The following is a 19,167-nucleotide window of genomic DNA, read 5'->3' as shown; positions in this document are numbered from 1 at the left end:
AGACTGAAGCTGGTAAAATTCACAGAAGAACCACCAGTGCAAGCTTTCCCAATTCTGATCTCCTTTTCTTTCCAGGATTTTTGAGTTTTGACAGCATTTTTTTTTTTATTTTGTTTTTTTTTTTTTTTTGTCAAAGAAATTGCAGTGCATTCAAAAGCACACAAACCAACATTTTACACGTTTACACTTTCTATAAACTGTTCTTTGTGGTTCACAAGGAAGTACAGCTGCAGAACTCAAAACACTTTATTTCAGTGCTAACATCACTTTGTTATAAGTGTCCAAAAACACAGTGAATGAAAGAAAGAGAAAGAACACTCAAAATTTTCCTCCTCCTTGTTCTTCCCTCCAGCCTTCTTCCCCTGTGGAATATGAGCATTTGTTTTCTAATGGGTGTGAGCAGCCCAGTTCTACATGATGTGCAACACAACCAGATGCAATATACAGGTATGTAATAAAAATTCTACATAGTCATGTGGCATGAGGAACTAAAAGTTCTTGCTTCTACAATCCATGAAATATTCCCTGCACAAGCATCCACTAAACCAGACCAAAGAGATTTATTGAAAATAAGAGATGACTGGCCAGTGAGCAGGACTCAGTGCATTTCAGGATCAGGAAAGCAAACAGTCTAGAACAGAAGTGAAGCACAGGTGCCTGAAGAAAAGGAGTGTAAACCATACTTTTGATGTTATTTGTAGAATATGACTAAGGAAATATTTTTACGAAGGGCCATATTACGACTGAATAGCTAAACCTGTAATATTTAACTTGGACTTAAATTTGTTATGAATCACCGCAATTTTCGTATTTTCTTTGATGTTGATGATATTCACAAAGGAATACTCAGAGACCATCATGTTTATTTCTTACAGAAATGAAATTTCAGGCTTGAATTAGGATCCAGAGTACTCTGCTTTAAAACAGAAATTTTTTGTACTTTGTGAGCCAAAACATAATGATCCTGCAAAAACAAGCGCTAGACCACAAACCATTCAACTGATCTCCTTAAAGTTTCACAATTATTTTGTGCTCATGACACAGTAATGATTCTGTTAGAATGAGAAAACAAGTTCTCTGGTCATTTTAATCCTACAATCCAACCATGATCTCAGAATTAAGGAAATATCTGGGTGTAAAATTTTAGCTAAAAACAACCAGAGGCCCTAACAGATGCATAAATTTGCATGAGACTCTCATCAGCTCCCTCACATTATGAGCTCTTTTGTATTAAAAATATTTCTGCCTTCAGAGTAAATGTTAAGGAAACATTCCTGAAGCTTACTACACAGCTTTTAAGCAGTGCTGGCTACATAAAGCAGCTGTTTTAACATCTACCTGTGCCACAAATGCAACTTTTTCCACTCAGTTCCATAGACATGAAGACAGATGCAGAAATCAGGAAAAAATAATTTTCAGTGGGAACAGGCTCCTTACCATGGTGTTTATCACTTACTTGCTCCCCCAGTACTATTCCTGTCTCTCAGAGGCTCATTTTAAACAGAATACATCAAAAGGTATGCTTAAATTTGGAAAACTTTGCCCAGCAACCTGTCCTTCTTTCACCCTACTTTTTCCTCTCCCAGCTATCACTCCCTCCCACATGCTTCCCTGTCATTTCCAGAGCCCTGAGCCAAACACAGAGCTCCACAGTAGCAGGAACCAGGTAAGGAAAGACTAAAAAATTGCCGCTTGCTGACAGGAAAATACGTTTCCATACCTGTGCTAGATGGAGGCTCTGCTGGGTAACAGCTGCTCTGCAGTTTGCTAGACTTGGTTTCACACTTCCCTGAACCATCTTGTGCTTCAGAAGCTCCACCAGAAAAATAAGTTCTCTACTTTTTGTGAACGTTGTTTAGAAGCAAGACCCACAGGTTGGACAAACCCAAATCCCCCCAGCCAGGAGAGGTGGGACAGTGCACAGATAAGTACAAGCAGCTGCATTTCTGTGTTGCTGAACATCAGTGTTTCATCACACTGCACATGTTTCCAGGCAAATGCAAGGAATCATGGTGGTGTTCTTGACACTGCTACTGATCAGCCAAATGACACCAAGAAAGGTGTGTGGCCAATCTGTGCCCTTTAAATAAAAATCTAAATAAAATATCTTCTACTTTGAGCTGCTGGATGAAAACTGCTGCATAAGGATTAAAACCAGAAAGTTGTACTCTCAGGTCAGTAATGACAGAGAGAGAGGAGGGAGTGAGGAGGACACTTAGCAGCTTCTTTTGCAGAGGACTGAAAGATTTCTTGGTTCAAAACAGCTAGCAGGAAATTCCAAGTTTGTTTGCTTGCCTTTTTTTTTTTTTTTTTTTTTTTTTTTTTTTTTTTTTTTTTTTTTTTTTTTTTAAAGAAGGGATAAATTTATCATTGATACAATACATCCAAACAAACACCTCTAACTATGGAGCAGCATAATAAAAAGAAATCCATTATACAGGCACAGCTCTTACCATGCCCCCCCACAAGCAACAGAATCCTCAGTAAGATCTTCCCAAATCTCATCAGCCTCTTGCACTAAGCATGAAAAGTGTGTAAGCCAGCCCCACAGCACACAGAAACAGGGGGAAAAGCACACCAGCCCATTGGGATCCCCAGCAGATGAAACTCTCTGTATCTACCACTGGTGCTGTACATTCCCATGCTGGCCTCACATTCTGTGTCCTTGAGCCAGCAAAGCAAAGATGAGTGACAGCAATGGTCTCTCAAAACATTACACGACTTTACTGTATGCAGCTCACTGAACACCTCAGCACAGTAGTAAGACCCAATTACTGCCAATCTCAGCTGCACCTGAGCTGGGGTCAGAAGGTGACAGATGCTGCATGCTATTTAAAAATTTTTTGGCTTCTAACATCCATAATCAAAATCTTACAGGGAAAAAAACCTGAAGCTGTCAGCTGTTTCCATGTAGCACAGTGCAAAAAACTGATGACCACTCAGCCATAAAGAATTCCAGAGCTTTGCCAAAATTTGCCTCATTGATTAGGTGAGACGAGTATCAGATTCAAAACTAGAGAGGGTAAAAATGCAACAGGCTTAATAGAGTAAGGCTGTTTATGAGAAGATTAAATAACTCACACTAAATTTGACTGACTCGCCAGAAAAATACTCTTGATTATGATGAAACTAAGTGATCAGTTTTGCTTGTATTTAGTGAGGCAATATAGAGAGCTCACACTTAGAGAAAGTAAGTTACTACTTCAGCTTTCATTTAATCACAATGTGAATGCCTACTTCACATGCAAGGGAGTGGTAGTTATTTTCCAGCTCTTAACATGAACTTCCAACAGCTCAAAAGTTATCTAAGAAACAAATCCACACCAAAAAGATAACATGCAAGTACACAGTATTTACTTGGATGCCTCTCTCCTTCTTATATGTGCTGAAAAAAACCTTCTAAGAAGTTCTACTTTGCAAGGGACTTCCCTTGCACATCCTCAAATCAAATTCCTTTGTCCGGAAGGTGAGGCCACACCTGGAGTGGTCTTTGTCCAGTTCTGGGCTCCTCCATGTATACGGACAGAATGGAGACAATCCAGCAAAGGGCCACAAACATGACGAAGGGACTGGAGCACCTCACATATGGAGAAAGACTGAGAGAGCTGGGGCCATTCAGCCGGGAGATGAGAAGCCTCAGAGGGATATTATCAATGCATACCTGAAAGGAGAAGGTGGCAGAGCTAGGCTCTCTTCACAGGTGTCCAGTGACAGGGCCAGAAGCAACAGGCACAAACTCAAACACAAAAGGTTCCCTTTGAACACTAAGAAACATTTTTTTACTGTGAGGATGACCAAGTAGTAGCATAGGCTGCCCATCGACCCTGTGGAGCCTCCATCTTTGGGGATACTCAAAAGCCACCTGGATGTGGTCTTGGACCCTAAGTGGCCCCTGCTTGAGCACAGGAGGTGGGACAGCTGATGTCTAGAGGTCCCTTCCAAGCTCAACCATTCTGTGATTCTGTTAGGGTGGTTGCAAATAATTTAGTCCTGTCAGAAAATTAAATTGGTTGGGAAATACCCCCTGATCAGGCAGCCCCTGATTGTTATCTACAGCAGGTACTCCCTGATTTTCATGAAACATCGAACTTTTCTTTACTCCCAAATTGCCTTGTTTCAGTATTTCCTCAGCCAGTAAGTGGCAATGTATCCTCAGACTGCAGATTCAGCGTCTCCTGCCTCCTGTTGCTAATGGTACCCAATACATTTGCTACTATTCACTTCTATACACAACTACCCCCTTTTGCTTATTGCACAGGAGCAGTGAGGACCAAAATGACAGAACCAGAAAATAAACAAAACAACATACCAAGTCAACCAAACCACATCCCTCCACAAAACTCAAACAAGCACAGGTGGTAGGGTTTGGGCCCTGCTGTTTTGTTATTCATCATAATTTTGTTATTGAGCTGTGTCCCAGTGGGCAACACAAAAGATATCCGTGCATTTACATGGGGATTTCTGATAGGAAAGAACAATCAGCTGCAGATATGAAAGGAACTGGGAAGTCAGCAGTTTCACAGCCTTTGCCTCACATTATCTGCTGCAGCATTTCAGATCGTATCAAAGCTGTTGTACACCCTTTTCAAAGAACTGCAAGAACTGGGGAGAAATAAACATGTATCATATCCACCCGTCAAGCAGGGATAGCTATCCTCTGCAGTGCTATTTTTCCAGTGATTTATATAGTCTTTATTTTTAGGCACCCAAAGCACTCAGATTTCAAGGACCCACTGACATGAAGTGACCATCTAAAAATCTTGCTAGAGTAAATCCCAGGCTCCTCCCTCTCACCCCCACCATCTCAGAATTTTCAAGATGATCATCATTTCCTCAAAAAAATCTGGCACTCTGAAAAATGCAAGCAACAGCAGAGACTTCACAAAAGCCCTTAGTAGTATTAGGCAAAACTTATGAAACATTCACTTAGATGTTACAAATTTGCAATATGTATTTTAGAAACACCAATAGGTAAACTGCAAGGACAGTTTTAAGGAGGACCTTGTCCTCCCTAAATGCCCAGGATATACCAAACTGGGGAAAAAAAAAAAAAAAAAGTGAAAATTAAGTGGAATATTAAGTCAAATTCCCTTGACTAGCAGCTTTTAATCCAGCCACTGGTAGCTCATCTCACAGATTTGTCACTTGCTAGTAGTTTTGTGACCTTGTAAGAATATAATTTTATGTAGGCATCCTCTCTCTGGGGCAAATAGATTAAACTGAACCAAGCATCCACTCAGTGAGTAGAGATTTTTAAAATAAACATTCTTAGGAGTGCTAAAGCACACTATTTACGCATGGCAGATGTGCTGCTGCTTTACTTGAACTGCCATGGGCTCCATATGATCTCCATCCCAGCCCCCTGATGACTTCTAACCTGAATCATTAAGTGTGATAAGAAGCAAGTTCTGGCAAGCATACAAATGCCTACTTCTAAAGCATTAATACTCAGAAACCATAACCCAAACCTAATCATTATGCTTCCATGCTTACAAAGAAAGGCAAACATCTATTTTCGACACAAAATGGTCTGCTTCCCTCAATGGAGTCCTCGAGAGCAAGACAGTCAGTCAAATAATTGCTCTCCTCTTCCTAACCACCCCTCCGGTCTCCAAACATCCTCTAACCTAGATTCTAAAACAAAGAAAAACAAATGCCTCATTATATAAACATACTTATGTTTGAAACTCTACTTGCCTGCTCACCAATAGCAATGGGGAAACTTTCCTGATGAAATGTCATGTGTCATCATTTTCTACAGCTTTCACTGGAAAGTTTTTTAACTTAATTTTTAAAAGTAATAATTAAACAAACAAACAAAACCAAACCAAAAACAAACAAACAAAACCCAACTAACAAATTAAAAAAAACAAAACACAAACCCACAAGCTTGTAGCTTATACTTTTGAGCCACTGCTGCAGCAGTCAGAAAGGACCCTAGAGGCATCTCTGTTGCCCAGGGACAAACAGCAGTGGCTAAGGCAGCAGCAACTCAGTCCTGGTGTTCCCTTCCAAGTTAATGGCAACAGGCTGACTGACAGCTCTGAAAAGGGCTGATCCTACTTGCATCTTCTGTCTATCAAACCGTAATGACCTAAAAGTGGCTCTCTCCCCTCAGTGTTAAGACTGGAAAATCCAGGCAATCTAATTGAGAACTAGATGAATCTTACATCAAGATCAAAAGAGGGACCTAGTTCTCACTAATTTCAAATTTATTTTCATCCCTTTGTTGCTCCTATGGTAAGAATGAGCAGCCCCTGGAACCGTGCATGCCCTGGGTCTGAAGCTTACTGCTCCAAAAGCACAGCAGCACCAGAGGAGGACTAAAAGACATTGTTCATCCACCTTATTCTTCAGGAAAGGCAATCCACTTAAAAATGGCTTTTAAACACATCTTTTAAAATTATTTGCCCTGAGCAACAATGCAGTAGTTTATTTTGGAAAGTATGTTCATACACACTCACATGAGCACACAGAGTGGCTATTCACCCCCTTGGCTGCACTGGGAACAGTGGAAGCACACAGGGATTCCTTTCACTGTGCTGCTACTTAAAACAGCACTTGCAGGGGGTCAGCAGCAGGTGCAAAGTCAACACTTCCAAAAAACCCCAAACACCTCTAAACGGACCTTTCTCTCCAGTCCCGCATGAAGTGTAAACTCTTACATCTCACCTGCAAATTTGTTTTTGCACAGAGGGACAGCTGCAAGGCCAAAATAACCAGCAAACTAGCAGTGCTGTGCTTTTCTTGACTGGGTTACAGGAGTCAAAAGCTAAAGTATTTTCACACGAAGCTACAACCCAGAAAGATGGGTTCTTCAGTGCCCAAAATTCATGTCCAAAAACATGTGGTGACGATCACAAAAAACACACTCAAACCACTTCAGTAATTCCAGTTTCTTGCTAGACACAAAAGACATTATAACTCCCCCATTATTAAAATATGACTTTTTATGATGGGATCAGAAGAAGAGGATGGGGGAGAAATAATTGGTTACCAGTTGGAAACAGAGAATAAAAGAGGGTATGAGAAAACTGAGATATGAAAAATAAATGCATTGTTTTTTTCTGTTCATCCCATTGTATTTACTGTTTCGAGTTTTTGTGTCAGAACAATCCAAGAATCTTATTTGATCTGTTCAACCATTTTATACTCCCACCAAAAATCACACCAGAATCAAGTCCCTCCATTATACCTTCATCATACATTCTATGAGTTTTAACAATACAGACCTACAGTTAAATAACAAATTAAAAATCTCCACTTATTATCATTGCTGATTTTGACAAGCCCTGCTAATTTCAAAATAGTTTTAGCAGGAGTCAGTGCAGTAGAGCTAGCACAGATGTTAATCTCTGATCCCTTCTTGGAGTTAAGGAAAAAAAATTTAGCCTTTATTTTCTCCACAGCGCATTAGGTGTTTAAATTTTTGTACCAATTACTTTTTTTAGTATGCTCTCCCTTTCTGGCAGATTTTAATGCTTATCATTATTTGCCAAACCCTATGCAAAAGCAATCTTCCTCCTCCCTAGTTTTCCATGAAAATATGAGAACCAATGCATCAACCACATTTTTCCTTAAGTGACAGGCACAATTCGTCTTGGTTGAGTATCCTCTGATAGAGCTAAAAGTGCCTGCCATTCACTTCTAATGAACAAAGCTTCCAAGAACTGTGGTTTTACTTTCATTTTTGCAAATTAAGTCTAAGCAGCAACACCAAAAAAAAAAAAAAAAAAAAAAAGAAATAAGCATTACAGTTACATTCTCCTGGACATGACGGCTTTCGTATGAGGACACATATAAAACTTGATGCCCTTTGATGAGGCTCTGGAAATTACTGCAATAAATTTTGAACTAAAACTGCACAGAGACCATAGTAATGAACACTGAAAGGAAAGTCACTGGACCACTGACTACCTCAGCCAACACAGGAGCTCCTTTCTAATGCTCTCCACTCGCCTTATCTCTTTAACACGTCCAAAATTCCTCCACAACAATAGCATTTATCACAAGTATATTTTTTCCTTTATTTTCTACACAAATACAGATTAGGTGGAGATTGGATTGAAAACAGCTCTGAGGACCTGGGAGTGATGGTGGACGAGAAGCTCAACATGAGCCAGTACTGTGCACTTGCTGCCCAGAACACCAACCATATCCTGGACTGCAACAAACAAAGTGTGGCCAGCAGGTCAAGGGAGGTGATTCTTCCCCTCTGCTCTCAAGAGTACTGCAGTACTCATGTGCAGGACACAGTACAGGATCACAAAGATGAGCAGAGAGCTGGACCACCTCACCTGTGAATACAGGCTAGATGATCTTTAAGGTCCTTTCCAACCCTAACTGGTCTGTGATTCTAAGTATTTCTATGGCTATAACTGTGATTACCATAATCTGTTAAACATTTATCTTCAAAATGTCCCTTGGACAAAAGGGGATTAACTGCAGAGAGAATGAACACATAGCTTATTCAATGTCACGTTAATTTTGTCAGGGCAGAGAACTGAAGCCTCCCTCATCTCCTCAAGCCCCAGTGGAGCACCCAATTTAACCAGTAGACTTGACCTTTCCTAGGTATATATATAACCCACTGTCATATAACCTGAAAGAAAACCAAACCAAAGCCAAATACATTCTTGAGAAAGCTGTAGCAATATTCCCCTTGGTAAGGGATTAGTAATATTAGTAATATTCCCATTCCCTAATAAGTCCTTTCATAAAGGACTGAATTTATCCTTTTTGTATTTTGTCAACAAAGTTGATAATAGTGAACAGAAAAATGTATACAGTTGCATATATACAATACCTGATTCACAAACTGGAAATTGATTTTGAAAGCAGAAAACACACCTCTGAATAAATGCTTTCCAATTTTCCAAATCTATTTAAACCATCATCACAACACATTCACATAATCTTAATCATTTTTTGCTATGACTTCACTGCATGCAGTGTTTTATAGTCAGACAGGATAATAAAAGTACAGTGATCACTTTATCTTTTTGAAAAGAAAATGCTCAAGCCAGTCATAAAACGAGGTGCATTCTGGTTCTCCAAAGAGAGTATTCCTTGACAGCATCATGTGTTACATAGAGCTTTGTTAATCTTATAATCAGACAAGCTGTGAACAATGAGCAAGGCATACAGCCTTTTAAAAAAAGCTTCTTGGAGATGAGGCAAGTCTTTTGTCTTCCAAAAAAAGCTCACAACTTGAGAGCTAAGCAAGTGGATGTCCAAACATATTTTATCTAAAAGATAATACATATCACATTCACAAAAGCAAATTAAGCAAGTCCAAATGCAATTGAAAAGTTAGTTAAGAAAGATGAACCTACACACTTGTCATGCTGTTTCAGACCCTCTTTTCAAGGCTTTTGGAAGCAGCTTCTAAACGACCTTTCATCTCCTTACAATGTTAATGAATTTTAAAATGCAATAAATTACAAGTGCAATGAAACTACACAATCAGAAAAATAATTTAACGCACAGAAGAACAATGTGGGTGCTTTTATTATTTAGACAAGTTTGCCCTGAAAAATGTGCTTTCCATCGTTTAAGATAAAAATCAGTATTACCTGAATAAAAACCCCAAACCTAATGCACCGCCCCCAAAAAAACAACTGCTGTTTCCTGCATTCCCTTCTACAGCTTAGGAATAAAATTTCTATGCAAAACACTGTCTGTCACTTTTATTGTTTGCCTTGGATAATCAGCGTCTTTGTTGTCTCTCTCTTTAACACGTTAAGGGAAAAAGCCAAGCCACTTTGAAAGGAGAAAAAAAAAAAGTAAAAAAAAAAGTGCAAAAACCAAACTCAAAACTGAAATAAAGTCAATTTACATATCTCAGCTAGAAAAAAATGAAAATGTTTCACTTTGTGTTAAGTTTTAAACATTTTGAAGGTTTTTCCTGCAACCTCCCCAAATACAATTGTTTCTTCCATTTGACAGAATTATGGTTATATATTCCATGTGTCCAAAGTAAACATAACTGCTGTTGTGACAACTTTAAGCCCACAGAGCACAGCTGGCCAAAATATCTGAGAGCTTCCAGTGGTATGAGGAGTGAGAGTAGGGAGTAATTTACAGATTGTCTGAAGAACACATCTGGCCACATAAGTTTTCTGTCTTCATTGGAAGCCTCAGCACAGGCAACTTCCACATGCAACCGAACCAGCATACTTGTTGGCAGGCTCCTGGGGAGTTCGACAGGGACATTGCTTTAATTGACCTGAACAACAAATTTGCACTGCAAAGACTGGAGATCAAAGATTTCTATTTTTATTTCTTTTTGAATGGGCTATTTGAGGGTTGCCTCAGCCCCTGGTAATACTAATTTCTGTATTCTGACATATATATATAACAAGCCAAAACAGGGAAGAATAAAACTATGCAAAACCACTGCAGATGCAGGGGAAGAATCTCCAGTGTGTTCCCCAAAAGCCACAGGGCTGTCTAAGATTTATGATTTTTACCTTACTAATCTAAGGGAAGACTCTTCTCACTTCCTCCCACTGCTGGAGTTGGTTTTTCAGTAGTGAGCCAGGACTACCTTGGCAGAATCAACAAGCAAGACCTCATAGACATTGTGCAAGTCCCAATACAGCAGTTAATTACTAGAAAGCCCAGCAGTTATCTTCTAGGTTTTTTGACACTCATGAATGGTCCAGGAGTGGTATGCACCCCCATACAGTAAATTTGACCCTACTGGCAACAGCCACGCTTTTGAGTATCTTCTATAGATTCTTTAGAATGTCTAATTCTTTAGACCCACTAATTCTAGGTTCTTTAGAACCACTAATGTCAATACCCTCAACAACATGCTGAAAACCAGGGCCCTAGATCTATCTTGATGGGATGACTACACTCTGCAACTTGAGCTGTGCTCCTGTGAATCACAGCCAAAACAGACAGCAGCAACCATTAGCTTCCCACAGACCTTTCTGTTCTCTGAACTATTATGCACTTTAAGTCAGAGTGGTATAAATAACAAAGTATAGCCTCACATCTACTCTCATTTGCTCCATACGACTCTGCTAGAGTTTTACAAGAGAAGAGAAGGCAATGCAAAGTGGAAATACTAAATATATCTACCTTCCTCCATTACAAGGAGCAAGAACGCTCTTACAAAACATTCCCCACAGTCAGTATGGCAATCAAACAAAAAAAGAGATACATATGGACAGGACATCAGAGTAGCTGTTTCAGGGCACAAGAGAAATTGGTCCAGGAGAAAAAAATATTACTAATAGTCTGAATATTCTGCAAATATACTTATCCCTACCACCACCAAAGGTAAGGGTCATAGAATTAGCAAATCTTCACACTTAATTCCCTTGAAAATAAACTTATCCCTCCTCCTCAGTGTGATGCATGCTTAAGAACAAAATTAGTTTATTGACCTAAATTTTTTTCACACTGCCTAGGTTTTCTTTTATGCACACACTTGCCTGATGCAGATGTAGTTTCTATCTGCACTGTGAAGTTTGTGTTGTTACCAAGTCCTGAGGTAAAAAAAACATTCAACCATTCCCTCCAGAGTAACATAACTAACCATGAGCAACACACTGAAACTTGTAGTACAAATAAAGAGCTCAAAGTCAGACAAGATGACACTTTCCCATGTTGTAGTTAAACAAAGTTTCCCAAAGTAGTTAAACAGATAAACCAATTTTCCCTTTGGTCCTTCTTGGGTTTTGCAGATTTAAATGCAAAAAGGGTGCTTGCAAAATTCACACATTGCAAAAATAGTTTGCAAATGAACTGCTCCTTTCTGCTTGGGGATTTAAATTTTAACACCATAAATTGTGGGTTGGAAGGAATGAGGGAAAGAGTTGCTTGTACACCAAGTCTGTGGCTTCAGGGGAAAAAAAAAAAGTTTAATTTTTTAAATGTCAAGAGACTTGACTAGTCCAACTGTTGTGTAAAAGACACATATAAAAATGTAGGGCTTTGGAAGTTAGTTGGACTGGATGTCCAATACCTATTCCTCCCAACACTTCTACTAGTCCCCTGGAAAACAAGCAGATGTAAAAAAAAAAAAAACAACAACAAAAAAACCAACAAAACCAAACCAAACCAAAAAAAATGTTCATAATTTGCAAACCTTGCCAGTTGGGTATCCCAAGGAGTACTCAACATTCTTGCAAAACCTACACTCAGTACAACAGAAGTCTTCAACTTTGTCATCCACGAGGATATCTTTTGACAGCTCAAGAGAAACCGTACACCATTTTACACAAAGTGTAAAATAACTTTCGAAAACAGCTTGCAACCATGCACCTTAGCATCCAGGCAAAAGATGTTCCAGGCAGCAGCACAGCTAGTTCAGTGAAGATTAAGGTTTTCAGCCACAAGGATTCTGCTTCCCTTCTAGTCACTGTCCTGTTGTAGGATGCCAGACAAGTCCTTGTCTTCTCAAAATCCCAGGTGACCCAGTCACAGAGAGGAAACTCCTATACTAGCTGATACAACGTGCAGAATTTTATTAAAGGATAGATATTAATAGATCTGTCTACTTTCTCCTGAGAGGAGTCAACACATAAAAAACCCAAAAAAAAACAACAACAAAAAAACCACACAAAAAAACCACACAAAAAACCTATTTTCAAACAAGACTGTGCTTCTTCCCCAGAGGCTCATCAAGTTCAGACACACAATAAAGGCTCTTCTGCACTTGTACAAAAATGATCACAACCCATTCACCAAGACGCAGTGGTTTCCAAGCCTTTCATGTGCAAGCCTCAGAAGATATTCCAGCAGAGACACAACTGCTGGATACAGTGATTAGGGAAGCAGATCCTAGTTTTATTTCCCTGACCCCTCAAAACAGTCAAAAGGCCACAAAGCGAGAAGCTGCATAACCCCACGTTTCTCACAGTTTATTCCTACATAAGCCAAGCAACATCCACCCTTGAGCAAGATTAAAATTTTTAATTGTTAATTGATATCAACTCTCCTCTGAATAAGAGGGATCGGTCCTTGATCTACTTCAAAAGTCAATGAATTGGAAGCAAAATATGCTTCTGCCTTGGTGGAAACTTTGTCCATTTCCTCTCTAATGGAGGAATTTCTTCCTAATTGTAACAGTAAAGGAAGAAAAGTTATTAAAACCCAAGCCCAAAAGGCAATACTCTTTTGTGTTTGGGAAATAATATTTAAAGTGTTTCTTCTTCTCCTGTCTTCACTTTTCACTGATTTTTCAATTTTCACTGATTTTTTCTCCTCCAGTTAAGAGCAGAATCACAGAATAACATGAACTGGAAGGTACTTCTGTTCAGCTGGCCCTATCATTCCAACAAAACAGGGACAATTAAACTCAGGTTGCTCAGTGCCTTGTCCATCTGGGTTCTAAATATCTGCAAGGACATCTCAACATCCCTGGGTAGCCTGTCCCACTGTCTGACCAGCCTCACGTTGAAATTTTTTTTCTAAGTAGAATTTCCCTTATTGCAAATTTTGCCTGTTGCCTCTTGTCCTACTGCTGTGCACCTCCCAGAGGAACCTGGCTCTGTCCTCTCCGTACCCTCTCATCAGTTAACTGAAGACACGGGATAGCTTAACCGTAAAGAAAAGCCACACACACATACCCTGAATTGCGTTCCCGAAACGTTCATAAAACCAGGTATGGATTTTCAGCTTTTTCTGAAATACAAGGACTACGTTTTTGTTTGCAATCTAGCCCTGTCCCTTTTTCTTCTCCCAGTGAGTACCACTTACCTTCACAGACAAATAACACAGGGTAGCTGATGCGGTAAAAAACTCACACCACAAATTGTTCTGTAGCAATCCTCCCCTACACATAAACCCTTAGTTTTTGTTCCCTATTTGAACTGGCCCTGCCAGCCTGCAGTACTTACATGACCTCATGATACATTCTGTTTTTGGTTTTTTGTTTTTTTTTTTTTTTTATAACTTCTCCGTTAGGCAGGGAAGCCACATTTAGCGATGTGGAAAACGGGCACAAAGAAAAACCACGCGCAAACTTGTGGTCAGCGTGAGGATGAGGGCTACAGGCCACAACGCGGGGCTCGCACCCTGCCTCGGGGTCAGGCACTGGCTGCGGCGAAGCGCCGGAGCCAAGTCAGGTGCTGCCCTGACCCCGCTAGCACACACCTCTCCCTCCTGAGGCACTCAGCAGCAGCACGTGGATGGATACTCGCTTCAGGAAGTAGTTGTGTTTGGGGTTTGGGGTTTTTTTTTGTTTGTTTGAATGGTCGTTTTTTTCCAACAGCATCTCCTGGCAGAAGCCACCTGTAACGCCGTCCTCCCCTAACACACACACACCGCCGCAGAGCCCTGCGCCCACCCGGGCTGGCGCTGTCAGGCCCGGGACAGCTGTGCCGGAGCTCCCCGCTCCCCGCCCGGCCTCCCCTCCGCTCCGCTACCGCCTCACACCCGACCTGCCGGCAAAAGGTAGCTGGCAGACCGCGCTCTGCTACAGTCACCGGGCAGACAAAGAGCCGCCCCTGGACACCGAGCTGTCTCGGGCCTGAGGAGGGGTCTCACGGGCACCCGGCCTTTCTCCAAAATGAACTTCCCAAAGGGCGCACACCCACGCCTTGGTTCCTAGGGCGCCGTCGGCCCTTCCCACCTTGGTGTCAGCCCTCGCCACCCCGCCCGCCCACCCCTGCCGGGCAGCCCCGGCCCCGCTCCCGCTGCCCGGGAAGCCGGGGAGACCCGCGGCCGCACACCCTTCCACCCTGGGGGGCAAGGAGGAGCCGCAACAAGTCCCCGCCGCCAGCCGCCCTTACCCAGATAGTGCCGCAGGTCCAGCAGAAAGTGCGGGGGGCCCCCGTTGAGCTGGTAGAAGAGGGAACCCAGGCAGAAGAGCAGCAAGGCGGCCATGCAGAAGCCGTAGTCGCGCAGCGAGAGGAAGGGCAGCAGCGAGAGGGGCCGACGCCTCTTCCAACCCCCGCCCTGGCCCAGGCCCCCTCCCGCCGCCGCCGCCGCCGCGGGGGGCCGGGGCGCCGTGCAGTCCCCGCCGCCGTGCTGCTGCTTCTTCTTCATCCTCCCCTTCGCCTCCGTCGGGTCACGCAGCCCGCCGGGGAAAGCGCATCCTCCATCCGCCTGCTCGGCTCCGGCTGCCCGCGGCGGGGAAAGTTCCCGGGAGCTCAGGGGACCCGTCCCGTTCCCATCGCCAGCTGCTCGGGGCGGGCGAGAGTCCCCGGCGCTGCGGCGGCGGCTGTTGCGGAGCGCCGCTAAGGGGAGGGGAAGGAGGTGGTCACCATCCCGCTCCCTGGGGCTCCTCTCCTCCTCCGCCGCCGCTCTCGCTCCTCTCTTCGCTCGGCCTCTCGCTCCGGTGTCAAGTTACAGCCAGCGCTCCGCCGCCGACCGCCTGCAACTCGCGGCCGACTTGTGCGCGCCGCCCGTCCCCGCCGCCCCTGGCCCGCCCGGGCCTCGGACCCGCCGCCCGCCCGCCCACCCGGGCCGGCCCCGGCCCCGGCCCCAGCCCCGGCCCCGGCCCGCCCCACTCCTCGCTCCCCGCGACGCGCCCGTTGCCTCCGCGCGAGCGACCCCTGCGGGCGCCGCCGGGCGCCACCGTCCCCCCGGCCTGGCTGCGGCGGGTCCCGGCCCGCCCTGACCCACCTGCCCGGGCTTAGCCCGCCCCAGGCTGCCCCGCGGGACCGGTGTCCGTGGGGCAGAGGCTGCGACGGTGCTTCCCGCACTTCCCTTCACAGGCGGCACCGCGGGGAGTAGTGGCTGGGCCTGCCTTGCCCAAAACACCGCCCTGGCCCCCCTGCCCACGCCTTTACCTCCGGGGAAGACCCCGGGACACCTCTCCGCGGCCTGGGCGAGGGGTCTCGTCTTGTCAAGGCCCCAACGACCCACACACGCTATATTAGGACTGGCAAACCTTTCCTTGCAGGGATGATTGATAGCAGTAGAAGGGTTTAATATTCTGGTGATTAAAGCAAGGCTAATGCAGCACTAAAATACGGTGCCGTTATAGCATCAGTGGTGGTGGAAGAGAAGAGAGGGACAGCTGTTCTCGTTGTGGCTTTGCTGGGGTGATAAAAGCAGGGCTGTCATCTAGAAGCGACAAGGCTTTAGACAAGTACGGAAATTACAAAATTAAGATGGTTCATGCAACCTTAGTTTGACCCCCTTGTACATATGGTTTAGGGTAACGCCTCTAATTACTCGATCATGCCATTTCTCCTAGGAACCACTTCCCGCCGTGTGTAGGGTGCATGGTGTTTGCTCAGCACCAAGCTGTTTAATAGCTTCATCCTCTTTATACAACATATGTCCCCAATATGTCCTGATGGCTTATTTGGAGCTATTCTTATCCTTACACATTGTCTGAAGTAGAAATACATTTCATTCTCTCATGTGGCTGCATTGCCAGCACAGCAGTGGAGCGAGGAGGGCTTGGGATGGTACTGCCAATTCACCATTTTGTTTTATGGAACTATCTGGAAGAGGGGCCTTCCCCAAGATCCTGCTCATGGGGTCACATGAGACTCTTCATTTCTAAGCAACAGCAAGTTCTATTCATTGTGGTTAGGGAGAAAAGTGGGAAATCATGATCCAAGTGCAACTCTCCAGGTCAGAAATTAAAAAGCAATCACCCTTTTCCTTTTTAGGCTTAAAAAATGCAGCCTGATTTAGGGGGGCTGACTCATAATCTCATAAGCGCACTTGCAGCTGGAAATTTTACTCAGAAGACTGCATTCAGATGGTTTTGCCACTTACTGAAAGGCTTGGGTGAATGCCTGAATCTTACCTACACTTACTGGCTTCGTTTTGTTGCTGGCATCCATCAGCAAAGGGCATCTGCTGACATATAGAAATTAATCTTGCTGGTGTGGTCAAGAGCACAAAGCCAGAATCTGACAATAAATAACCAATCCCATGGTGTTTCTTGATAAAAAAAAAAATAAAATAAAAAAAAAAAATAATCCACGTGCGTGCTGAAAGAGCAGACCTTCTCAGGGAGTTTGGGAGTTCTACAGCATCACTGCACAGATCCTTCACAATCTTACACAAAACCTGGAGTAAGGACAAAGTTAGGAATGACACTTTATTTTTGACAAAGCAAAAAGTAATATGAGACAGCACAAGGTAAACCTTTAGGACTGCGGTTCACTTTAAACAGAAATATCCAATAACTTTCACCAGATAGAGTCAGGTTGAACTACTACTTAATTTTCACGACCATTCCTTTGAAACACTTAGGAAGTATCAGAGGCTTTTTTAACATGCTCTCCTGCCATGGATGTTTTGCTTTGGTTTATATACTTTTGGATACTCTGTGTCTATTGGCTTGTTTGTAATGAGCACACTACAGATTTGTTTAGCAGCTTAGTTCCTGTTGCACATGAGAAACAGGTTAGCACTTACACTGAACATTTGAGAAAAATGGATGCTTTGATGACAAGACAGACAACACCTGTAAGGTGAATCAATAAATCTTTATGGTTTTTTGTGTTTTTCTGGTTGCAAAGAATGCCTTTGATCTCCAGGAAAAAGGCTTTAAAAAAAAAAAAATGGAAACAAGACCAATCAATGGGTTACAATTTCAGCAAGAAGACTGCACTGTTGAGAGTTCTTGCCATATTTCTAAGCATTGACAGGTAAAAATTGACAGGAAGAAAAAAACAGAAATCTTTGCTGCTGTTGCATGGATTTTAAATGCATAAATTATTTACTGTAAAATTAGTGTAAAGTTAGTTATTAGTTATTATTAGTTGCTGTGAAATTAGTGCTGTAAAATTAGTTATTTTATGATAATCCAAAGGTAGGATTTTTCAGACAAACTTGTTCTGACTTGTTGAGGGTTTGACTTAAAATTTATCCTTTAATTGTGTGATTATATTGTTTTAGCTCAGAAGACTGTTGCTACATACAGTACATGGAACAGACACTGTTCACTGTATGTGCAGATTTTCAGTTTATTTTTAATCTCTTTCTTCAACATATGTCCTTGGGCTTTGTCTAAAGCTATAAAAATCCTGCTTGTAGTGTTGAATTATTAACAACATAGGAGGCTTTTCTATAGCATTCATTGTTGCAGTACCTTCAGCTTTTAATTAACGCTTATGAATTACTTCCATGAGATGTAGCTAATATCACCATTGTACTGATTGGAAAATGAGCCACGGAGAGATTAAGGTTAAATGTAGCTTTTAATTTTGGTTGCCAGCCCCAAGATTACTGGAGTTTGCCTTGGTGAAACAGTTAGCATTATGCAGCACTCTGTATATTCAATGCACAGTTCCCTTTGACTTCATACACAGCTGTGAATGCTAACTACTTCTACAAAGCAGACCCCAGGCTCTCAGACTGAACACCAAGCATAAAAAGAGCATTCGGTGACCACCTGTGGTTCAAGTAATCTGCTTGACATCACTTAGGAATGCCGTGGTGCTCGCAGACACAAAATCACTCATTCTCAAAGTGGTATTCACTGCTGCAGTCCTCACCCCCTGCCTGCCTTGACCTTGTCCCACTCTTTTTTTTCCTCCTCTCCTAGATCCAGTATCTTTGTCCAAATCTGTTTCCTTCCATGACCTCATCCAGTCCCAGTCCAGCTTTTGTTCAGAGTGAACCCTCCTCCTGGCTACAATGGTTCCAGCAAGAAGGACATTTTGAAGCACAGAAGCCCTTCACCAGGGCTGGAAGAGGACGCTCCATACAATGAAAAGATCAGAGAGAGAGCTGCTGAAAATTTCTACGTGGGTCAGTATTGATTCTGTGCAAGAGATTCCTGAGCTAATGATTCATAACTCCAAATGGGCAGATTCAGAAACAACTGAAGAGACAAGCAAGATAAAGCACGTGTAGAGGTTGCGTCTGGCATTTCTCACCAGAGATACTTGCTTTGCCATGTTGTGCATGGGTTACACCCCTGGTTAGTTGGGTTTGCTTCCCAGCCAGCCCAAATGTAATTTCTTGGCAGCTGGGCACTACACTCAAGATCTGGAGCCCATGTTGCTAGCGTCTTGTTTGGTAACATCTGCTCCAGGCTGCTGGGGTGCTGCAGCCCTCTTTTAATGAGCCCACATATTTTGAGGTTTTGCAGTGATCCCTACTCTTCCATGGGAATAGCAAAATCCTACACACCGAAAAACCAAAACACCAGTGCTCCAAGGAACAGATGCACTAAAATTTCACATTTTTGCAGTGGTAGGATTTTATTTCTAACACAGGCAAAACATCTTTCCT

General features: G+C 42.9%; 1 protein-coding gene and 1 long non-coding RNA gene across 2 annotated transcripts in view; one reads left to right on the top strand and one right to left on the bottom strand.

The window, feature by feature from the left end:
- Window positions 1–15,389, bottom strand: part of UST (uronyl 2-sulfotransferase) — a 158,036-nt gene extending 142,647 nt beyond the window's left edge. The window contains exon 1 of the mRNA XM_071740535.1: window positions 14,751–15,389. Within this exon, the coding sequence (XP_071596636.1) occupies window positions 14,751–15,006 (256 nt within the window). The 5' untranslated portion in view covers window positions 15,007–15,389. The remainder of the gene's footprint in view (window positions 1–14,750) is intronic.
- Window positions 15,390–17,137: 1,748 nt separating this feature from the next.
- LOC139795524 (uncharacterized) lies at window positions 17,138–18,779 on the top strand. Its single transcript, XR_011725546.1, has 2 exons — window positions 17,138–17,576; window positions 18,476–18,779. It is a non-coding gene; the product is annotated as an uncharacterized lncRNA (long non-coding RNA).
- Window positions 18,780–19,167: the final 388 nt, after the last annotated feature.

This window comes from Heliangelus exortis, chromosome 3, assembly GCF_036169615.1.
Source record: "Heliangelus exortis chromosome 3, bHelExo1.hap1, whole genome shotgun sequence".
NCBI classification, from domain to species: domain Eukaryota; kingdom Metazoa; phylum Chordata; class Aves; order Apodiformes; family Trochilidae; genus Heliangelus; species Heliangelus exortis.
The sequence above is the reverse complement of the archived record's forward strand: the minus strand, read 5'-3'. Positions and strand labels throughout refer to the sequence as shown.